Source organism: Pygocentrus nattereri, chromosome 29 (genome assembly GCF_015220715.1).
Source record: "Pygocentrus nattereri isolate fPygNat1 chromosome 29, fPygNat1.pri, whole genome shotgun sequence".
Lineage (NCBI taxonomy): Eukaryota > Metazoa > Chordata > Actinopteri > Characiformes > Serrasalmidae > Pygocentrus > Pygocentrus nattereri.
Genome location: NC_051239.1, coordinates 1271958 through 1282287, shown reverse-complemented (window position 1 = coordinate 1282287; position 10330 = coordinate 1271958). Strand labels below are relative to the sequence as shown.

At 44.7% G+C, this 10330-nt stretch overlaps 1 protein-coding gene across 1 annotated transcript in view; it reads right to left on the bottom strand.

Annotated features, from left to right (window-relative positions):
* The window catches only part of gfra2a (GDNF family receptor alpha 2a), a 158691-nt gene that overhangs the window by 74451 nt on the left and 73910 nt on the right, over positions 1 to 10330 (bottom strand). The window contains exon 3 of the mRNA XM_017684572.2: positions 9189 to 9275. Within this exon, the coding sequence (XP_017540061.1) occupies positions 9189 to 9275 (87 nt within the window). The remainder of the gene's footprint in view (positions 1 to 9188; positions 9276 to 10330) is intronic.

Here is a 10330-nt window from a genome sequence, read left to right as displayed (position 1 = left end):
TGAGTGTGGAAGCTGTTTTGGAGCCCATCTCTGGTCCTCCTGAAATCGGTGGTCTTGGGTTTCATTTTCAGTGAGCTCTGGCGCTGCTGCAGGTGTGGAAGCTGAACGGCCAGTAGTGCTGGCGTAGTCTAAAGGCCTGTCACTGCACCGCTGAGTCAGAATCACGATGATCTCCATGGACAATCCAAACCTCAACAGACTCACTCTGATCTCACTGCACCTTCAGTCTAGTCAACCTATACCTGAACCCATAGATCTTGTACACCTTTCATTCATATATATTCATACATATATCACCGCGTATCATGTACATATCATAGTTTTTATTTCATAGCTGTATTACTGTATACAAACTGTACACTGGAAGCAGTGCAATACTGGAGAACACTGATGTATATATTGTATATATGGGTACATATTTAGAGTCTAATATCGCTACTGTCGGAGGAAAACCTCATATCTGCAGAATGGTGACTTTACAGGAGAAGGAAAAAACCTACTTTACTTTTAATGGAAGTCAATGGAACCGGAATTTTTTCCAAGTCATTTCGGGCCGTTTCTTTCAGTCCATTCACCATGAAATTGACACACAATGTAAAGAGCAACAGGCTTTTTCAAATTATGTCAAAAACTGAAAAACGACAAAAATGGAGATACAAGGTTTTGTTCTGACATTTGATTTGGTGGTCCTGTATAATAAATACCAATAATAAATCACAATGAAAACGGATGACGCTGCCGACCGTTCTGCAGACCTGACCACAGAAAAGTGACCTGTGGAGCTGCACGGCTGATCCACAGTTCTGCTGGAGTTCTTGTATGTGAAAGCAACAAAACCGATAATGAGCCCCTCCACCAAACGAGCCCGGAATCAGTCCTGGGTGCGGATGCTGGGGCTTGGGACAGGTGTGAAAACACCAAGACAAACATTCGCTGTGAAACAGGAACACTGCTGTGGGTTCCTGCAGAAAACAACACTGGCAGTGGCACAAAACGAGTTTTCAGGTGTGACTTTTCTCTAAGAGTGATATTTAAATGCGCTACTAGTGCAGAGCTCGGCTTTTTTAAACTCCTCACCGTGACTGGTGGAGAAAGCACGGCGGAAAAAACGGCCTCTCGTCAAGAGAGAAAAAATATCGATTATAAATCTAATATTACTCCTGTCGAGCTTGTCGTGAGCTTAACTTTGGTTTATTTACCTTATTTCTATTCATTCTAAGTCATTTTATTGAGTAAACTGATCTCACTATAGCTTTATTTTTATTAACTCAATAAAATGAGTAAAAATGTCTATAAATAAGGTAAATAATCTCATAATAAGTGCACAAACATCTCAAAATGGGAAATATCAGACACACTCGCCGGCCACTTTAATAGGTACCCCTTGCTAGTAAAAGGCTGGACCCCCTTTTTCCTTCAGAACTGCCTTAATTCTTCGTGTCAGATTTTCAACAAGGTGTTGGAAAAGTTCCTCAGAGATTCTGGTTGGTTATTTGAGTTCCTGTTGTCTTTCTATCATCTGGAACCAGTCTGCCCATTCTCCTCTGACCTCTCACATCAACAAGGCATTTTCGTCCACACAACTGACCGCTCACTGGATATTTCCAACGTTCAAAGCCCCTTAAATCCCCTTTCTTCCCCGTTCTGATGCTCGGTCTGCACGTCAGCAGGTTGTCTTGACCACCTCTACAGGCCTAAATGCAGTGAGTTGCAGCCGTGTGATCGGCTGATCAGCTAATCGTGTTATTGGTGTGCCTAATAAAGTGGCCGGTGAGCGTATATTGACTAGATTTAAGATCATTTCACTTGACAGAAAGGAAAAGAAAGAGAGAGAGGGAGAGACAGAAAAAGAGAGAGAAACAACAAGAGTGAAGAAAAGAGAGAGAGGACGTGAGAGAAAAAGATAAAAAAGAAGAGATGGGGAGAATGACAAGCAAAACAGGGGAAGAACAGAAGAAAGAGGGAGAGAAAGGAGAGAAGGAGAGAGGGAGGAGGGAGTGAGAGGGAGAGAAAGGAGAGAGGGAGGAGGGACCGAGACAGAGAAGGAGAGAAGGAGAGAGGGAGAGAAAGTCAGGATGGTAATTAATGTAATTGTTGTTCATATGTAATTAACTGTGTAATTACTGTGTAATTACAGCATCACTCTGAGACAGTTATGTAATGAACTGAGTGTGTACACTGACTGACCGTGGGGGTTAAAGGTCGTTGTGAATGTAAACGAGAGCACACAAAGCCTTAATTATCCAAACAGTGCAGCAATAAACAAACACGTTGTGTGTGCTGCTGTTTCTCTGGTGTAATGATGAGCAGCCATGACTTACACACACACACACACACACACACACACACACACATTCACACACACACACACACACACACACATTCACACAGACACACACACACACACACACACACGCACACACATTCACACAGACACACACACACACACACACACACACAGACACACACACACACACACACATTCACACACACATTCACACAGACACACACACACACACACACACACACACACACATGGATGTGAATGATCTCTCGCACTAAGTACAGACGCTGAGTTTATATAGAACTTTCTTCCATTATATTACAGATACGGTGTTTCCAATAAAGTGGCCAGTGAGTGGAACCACAAGGTGGGTGTTTCTAATAAAGTGGCCAGTGAGTGGAAGCACAAGGTCAGTGTTTCTAATTAAGTGGCAAGTGAGCGGAAACACAAGGTCAGTGTTTCTAATTAAGTGGCAAGTGAGCGGAAACACAAGGTCAGTGTTTCTAATAAAGTGGCCAGTGAGTGGAAGCACAAGGTCAGTGTTTCTAATAAAGTGGCCAGTGAGCGGAAACACAAGGTCAGTGTTTCTAATAAAGTGGCCAGTGAGTGGAAACACAAGGTTGGTGTTTCTAATAAAGTGGCCAGTGAGCGGAAACACAAGGTTGGTGTTTCTAATAAAGTGGCCAGTGAGTGGAAGCACAAGGTCAGTGTTTCTAATAAAGTGGCCAGTGAGTGGAAGCACAAGGTCAGTGTTTCTAATAAAGTGGCCAGTTAGTGGAAGCACAAGGTTGGTGTTTCTAATAAAGTGGCCAGTGAGCGGAAGCACAAGGTTGGTGTTTCTAATAAAGTGGCCAGTGAGCGGAAACACAAGGTGGGTGTTTCTAATAAATCCTCAGATGAATTTGCTTGATTTTTGGAACAAGCTTGGTCATTTAGATCTACTTGGTCAGCAGAAAATGTGCTAATTCGCTCCAAACACTGATTATATTAAGACTTCTGTTCAATTTTGCATTACACTGTTCCATTACATGCTTTCCCTTGTTCAGTCAGATGAAAGGGAAGAGAGATAGCGAGCTACAGAGGACGTGAGGGAATCCTTGTGAATTTCTGCAAATATGTGAGTTTGTGAATCATTCTAACATTTTCTGCCTCCAGTTAATTCTCCCTGAGAGGAGCTGAGGATGATTCACTGCTCTAAAGGTGATTTTTCTTGTGCTGTGGCTTCACTCTGTGGTGTACGAAAACAGCAGGTTCCATATGTGACCAGCATAGTTCTTGCACTTTCTCTCTTTTTTTTAACCTTCATTTCCAGCCTGACCCATGCGAACACCAATCGAGCTCCAGCGGTAGCAGACCCTGGCCGACCGTGTGCAGGGTTATTATTCACCCTGTCAGTCTAAATACTGTTTTACTCACACTAGAGACATCAGCGGGCTCGGCTAGTGGACATCTGGAGTTCAACCATCCATCTACTTCAAACTACTGCCAAAAAGATACCAGCTTTATTCTATAAAGCCCCCCGAGACGTCCCACTACATCTGTTACAGCGCAGCTTCCTTTCTGCACTGAATATATTCACATCGTCGGCCCTGGTGCAAGTTCTACTGTGTTATAAAATGCAGTTTCAATTACTAAAATAAAGCCCTAATTAACTGTAGGTCATGTGTGAGTGTGATTTTCCCCCAAACTGCTGAAACAAAGCTGGAAGAATATAATTGTGTAAGTCTAAGGGGCCTGAAAAACAACCCCAGCTCATTATCCCCCCTCCACCAAACTTTGCTGTTGGCACTGTGCATTCCAGTAGGTAGCGTTCTCCTGGCATCCACCAAACCCAGATTCATCATCAGACTGACAGATGAAGCTGATTCATCACTCCAGAGAACACGTTTCCACTTCTCCAGAGTTCAGTGGCGGCGCTTCACACCCCTCCTTGGCATTGCACATAGTGATCTTAGGCTTGTGTGTGGCTGCTCAGCCATGGAAACCCATTTCATGAAGCTCTGCATGCAAAGTTCTTGTGCTGATGTTGCTTCCAGAGACAGTCCGGAACTTAATTTGGAACTTGTAGTGAGTGAAGCGCAGAGGATAGGTTGTTTTTATGCATTTTCAAGGGACTAGAAGATGCTTCCACTTCATAATAATAGCACTTACAGTTGTCTGGGGCAGACCTAGCAGTTCAGAAGTTTCATGAACTGACTCCACTGAGCTCTTCAGTACGACCCATTCTACAGAGAATGCCTGGCTATGTGTTTGATTTTGCACACCTGCTAGCAGAGGGTGTGGCTGGGACACCTGAACCCAGTAATTAGGAGGGGTGTCCACATACTTTAGGCCACATTCTCTATGTCTAACACAGTTGATCGGTGCTTTATTTTGCTCATAAATAGTGAGATGAATGATGAACATGGGGAACAAATGCTCCTTTGCTCTTAGCCCATTTCATATTTTCAGCAGATTTTCTTCTCCTTCCTGTGAGCCACAGTGATTCATTGTGGGAAATAAAACTAGAATGAAAGAGGGATAAAAAAAACGACAGAAACTTGTGCTAATGGACTCTTTATGAGTGTCTGAAATGACCCATGAAAGGAGCCTTATGTCATGTCGTAAAAGTTGTGTCATCTTCGGGGCGGATGCATATCTCTCCTTCTGGCCACGTGTCCGTTCAGCGCCGGGCGCTTCCGCTGGCCCAGTTACGCCGGCGTTTCACGGCTCAGAGGGACACGACTGCAGTCTCATGAATACGGCCGTCTGTGATGGATGGACTCAGCGATATAGTTAAGGCTGGTGGACTCTGCTTTGGGAGGGCAATTAAAGCCCTCTGATCCAGACCGGCATACGCGGGCCTGCTCCACTTCCACATAAAGGCTGGGAGAGATGGCAGAGCTAACCTCAAAACGTCAGCACTAACGCTACGATAACACTACAGTGGGCCCTTTCCTGCCAGGAGTAAATGACCACACAAGCCTGGCCGGCACTAATGAACCAATCTGCCCTGTCGAATCAAGCGCAGTGCCTTTCACAGCCCTGTGGGAAATCGCGGAACAGCGGGAAGAAGCCGAAGATAAAGGGAAAAGGGAGCAAAAAAAAGGTTGAAGGCGAATTCCAGTGGTTTTTAAAATTCCTGCATGAGTAAATGGTCACTTCGAGTGGTCTGATCAGACAGAAGACCCTTCACAGTGGAAACAAAAGTCCAGCTCTAAAAGCTCCTCACAGAAAGTTCCTACATGAACTGGTTCTGAATTCACTGCCTGATGACTGAGACATGAGAGTTTAGAGAACTTCAACTCCATTCATGGTGGAGGGAGACATGCAGGGCGCTGTGCGACAAAATAGTCCCCAAAGAAAACTCATTATTCCAGATTTTCCACTGTTTTCCATCATCAACATTCCGTATAAGCTCAGAAGACTCGTGTAGGTTCTCTGGTGGTTCTGGATGGTAAATAAAGTGTCTATATCTGTGTTGTAGTCATGGCGACGCCTGGTTCCCATCACCACCACTGTGAAGACGTTGGAACCTCTCTGATTACACCTCAACCATTGGATAAGCAGGAATTTTGAAAAATGGGCGGAATTGCCCTTTAGCACCAGGAATTTACATTTACCCCAAATGTAGTCGGTCACCACGTTTGGTGTCTGAAGCTGGCTTATTTAGTCTTAGGAGCCTCCTGGCTAATGTAGCTAAGAAATAGAAGCTGGACTAAAACTAGTTACTTTGGATCTTCCTCCTCAAAGAAGAAAAACAAGGAAAACTGGGAATTTCTGTTCGGAAAGCTGGGAAGGCGTCCTAGTTCAGGATCTGATCTCATATCAACAGGCCTGCTCACACCAGCAACAGCGATAAAGCACCATTTAACACCCTTTAAAAGAGATTATAGTGCAAAAAAAAGATTTTCCTTAAGTTCTTGAGGTTCTTGAGGTTGAAGATAATGGTTCTACCTAGAACCATGAACACTGAAGGAACCATTTGCATGCTTCAAAGGCTTTTTACATGGCAAAATGGTTCTTCACACTGATGGAGAACATGTGGTAGATGGTTCTACATAGTGCCAAAACGGGTTCTGCTAATGTTGCAAACGCAAGCTTAAAACGACAGAAGAGCCCTTTTTGGTGCTATAAAGAACCCCCTTTTCAATGAGATTCTATCTAGAACCATGTAAAGCACAATCTCCATCATGCAAATATTTCTTTGGGTGCTTATGGTTCTATTCAGACTCATTGTCTTTACTCAAGAACCTTGGAGGAACCATCTTTCAGGAACTAATGGTCGTTCTAATGGTCGTCTTTCAGCAGAGCACTGTTTTCAGACGGTAAATACGTTGGTGAATGTGTTGCGCTGGTGCGAGTGGATCAGACAAAGCAGTGCTGCTGGAGGTTTTAAGCGCTGTGTCCACTCACTGTCCACTCTATTAGACACTCCTACCTCTAGTCCTTCATCAGTGGTCACAGGTCACTCTTGGCTGGACGTTTTTGGTTGGTGGACGATTCTCAGTCCAGTAGCGACACTGAGGTGTTTAAAAACTCCAGCAGCACTGCTGTGTCTGATCCACTCAGACAAGCACAACCCACTCTAACACACCACCACCACCAGAACAGGGTAACAGAGTATCAGAGAAACAGATGGAACCACATAATCAAGTCTATTAAAGACGACCTGACGTGCTCAGCTTACTTGTACTTAGCACAGACTCCACGCTGGTCTAAGCTGGTTCATGCTGGTCTGGTGTTGGTTTAAATGGTCATGCTGGTTGACCAGCATGCTGGCATCCAGTACACAACATGAAATCGCTGCTGTCGGAAGAAAACCTCGTATCTCTATTCCGGTCATTTTCCAGTTTCTGACATCCTTTGAAAAAGCATGTCCCCCTTTACAGTGTGTGTAAATTTCATGGAATAACGGACCTTAAATGACTTGGAAAGACGTCTGGTTCCATTGACCTCCACTAAAAGTAAATGAGGTGTTTTCCATTGCCTACAAAGCTATGATTTCAGAGATGCAAGGTTGTTGATACGCTGGCTTTGCTGGTGACCAGCCGTGTGGGCTATGCTGGCTTTTCTAGAAGGGATCTTCAGACACTAAGCAGGTGATACAGATTGACTCATTCCGTGTTAAAAGGGGGAAAATCACAGCATTTTTGCCCAACGGTTCCTTTCATTCCGGTGCTCTCAAACAGAGTTCTCGTACTCATTATGCGCTTTCACATTTCTCTGTTTTTTTGACTAGCACAGCAGACTAACAGAGCAGAAAGGCCGGACTAAACTCCCCTTTGTGTAATTACACCTCTCGCCGGCTCTTTCTTTATTCCTCCCCTCCGTGCGTTTTCCAGCTTCAGCAATTATTCGGGATAAAAACCCCGTAACGAATTGCGCAAAACTTTCAACAAGCGGCTCCCACTCAAAAGTCGACCCTCAGAGATAGGGAAGAAAACTGCTGTTACGCAACAAAATCAGCAGGAAGCGAGGATCTGGCAACCCTGTGGCACCCCGCCTCGCTCTGGGCTGCACGTTAAGGCTTTGTCATTCTGAGGGTGTTCTGTCAGAGCGGAATAAAAATGAATGCTGTGTGTTTTCTGCACTGTCTGCGGCTCCGGCACTGAGGGGGAGTCGATCATTTTGCTAAGCCTGGCTGTCTGTAATGATCTCGCTCAGTGAATTAAGCATCAGCCTCACCCGATGCTGCGGCTACAAAAGCCTCGGATGTTTATTTTCCGATCGAATAAATCACTCATTCCTTCACGCTGTGCTTACAGACCGTCTAAAAGTAAGAACGCGCCCCACACAGCCAGCGCGCTGTGGATTCAACCAATAATCAGCATTCACTGGCCACTTTATCAGAAACACCCACCTTGTGCTTCCACTCACTGGCCACTTTATCAGAAACACACACCTTGTGCTTCCACTAACTGGCCACTTTATCAGAAACACCCACCTTGTGCTTCCACTAACTGACCATTTTATTAGAAACACCCACCTTGTGTTTCCACTAACTGGCCACTTTATTGGAAACACCTACTTTGTGCTTCCACTAACTGGCCACTTTATTAGAAACACCCACCTTGTGCTTCCACTAACTGGCCACTTTATTAGAAACACCCACCTTGTGCTTCCACTAACTGGCCACTTTATTAGAAACACCCACCTTGTGTTTCCACTAACTGGCCACTTTATTGGAAACACCCACTTTGTGCTTCCACTCTCTGGCCACTTTATTAGAAACACCCTGTGCTTCCACTAACTGGCCATTTTATTAGAAACACCTTGTGCTTCCATTTATTGGCCACTTCATTAGAAACACCCACTTTGTACTCCCAATCACTGGGAATTTTATTGGAAACACCTACTTCACACTCCCAATAACTGGCCACTTTATTAGAAATACTGACCCTATATTTCCACTAACTGGCCACTATATTAGAAACACCTTGTGCTTCCACTAACTTGCCATTTTCTTGTGCTTCCACTCACGGGTCACTTTATTAGAAACACCTTGATGTTCCACACACTGGCCACCTTATTATGAATCTTTATTATGTATAATCATAATGTATTATACACTGTGTAGGTGTACAGTTACAGACTCCATCTGTTGCTCCACTCCATTTATCTTTGCTCAGTTACTTACTACAGGACCACTGTTGATTGGACCAGCGCCCAAAAATATCCAGACAGGAGCAGCTGTGTGGTCAGAAACCGAGCACTGATGGAGGATTAGCAGATTGCTAACACAAACAGTACATCAGAAAGGTGGATGTGAAGGGAGGGGTTTCCAATAAATTGTCCGGGGAGTCAGAGTTCAGCCCAAGCGAATTCAGAAGGTTAAGTCGATCAAAAAGGAAACTCTACTGGATGGCAACTGCAGTGAAGACGGAATTAAAAATAATAATTTAATAACCGATAAAGTGCTTACCAGAAGTGATGGAGGCCAGGCGGAAGGCATCGGAGTGACGGACAGGAGGCAGAGGCTCATATGGAGTCGCTTCGTAGAAATCTTCGCCTGAAAATGGAGAGGAGACTCAACGTAAACACCCCTGGTTATTAAACATCACCCGTCAGAATGTGACACAGTGAGCACTGGACGATATTACAGTATAGCAGACTGGTAGGTGTAGGTGACTCGTGAGATTGTGTGACAGACCCCCGTCGGACCGCCTGTATCACAGCGAGCCTCAAATACGAGCCAAATCAGGCCAAAGACTGAGGAGCCTCTCAAATTCACAACACCTTTCTGTTTCAGCGCAGCAAGGAATGCAGTAAACCCACAGAGACGACTTCTCAAACCACCGGTTTTTATTAATTTTCTTCATAATTTAGTCGTTAAGATGTAATCAGAGCGGTTTTCTTACCAAGACAGAACCGTCCCCAGTGGTGCTGATAGGAACCAGACGTCCCTCTAAAAGCTCCTCACAGAAAGTTCCTACATGAACTGGTTCTGAATTCACTGCCTGATGACTGAGACGCTGTTTTATGAGAGTTTAGAGAACTTCAACTCCATTCATGGTGGAGGGAGACGTGCAGGGCGCTGTGCGGCAAAATAGTCCCCAAAGAAAACTCATTATTCCAGATTTTCCACTGTTTTCCATCATCAGCCTTCCATATAAGCTCAGAAGACTCGTGTAGGTTCTCTGGTGGTTCTGGATGGTAAATAAAGTGTCTATATCTGTGTTGTCGTCATGGCGATGACTGGTTCCCATCACCCCCACTGTAAAGTCGATAAGTCGAACTTCAGTCACCAACTTCACCAACTTCACCACCTCCTCCTCCAAGCACAGAAACGTCTTTTACAGCCTTTATTATTTAGTATTTTTTATTATGTCCGGCTTCTCTGGCTTTTTTATGCGCATTTTCATGCAATCAAATCCTCACAGCAATGTTTCAACAAGTAACCCCAGAAGAGCAGAGGACAAACACCCTATTAATACCCTTCAATTCGTATAATGTAGCAGTGTGACCCCTGCCCGCCCCACCAGTGGTGAGGTGAATGGGGCGTATGCGACTGAACGTTCTCACACTGTCACTACTGTATAAGCCGCCTGCCGCCACTCGGCCGCA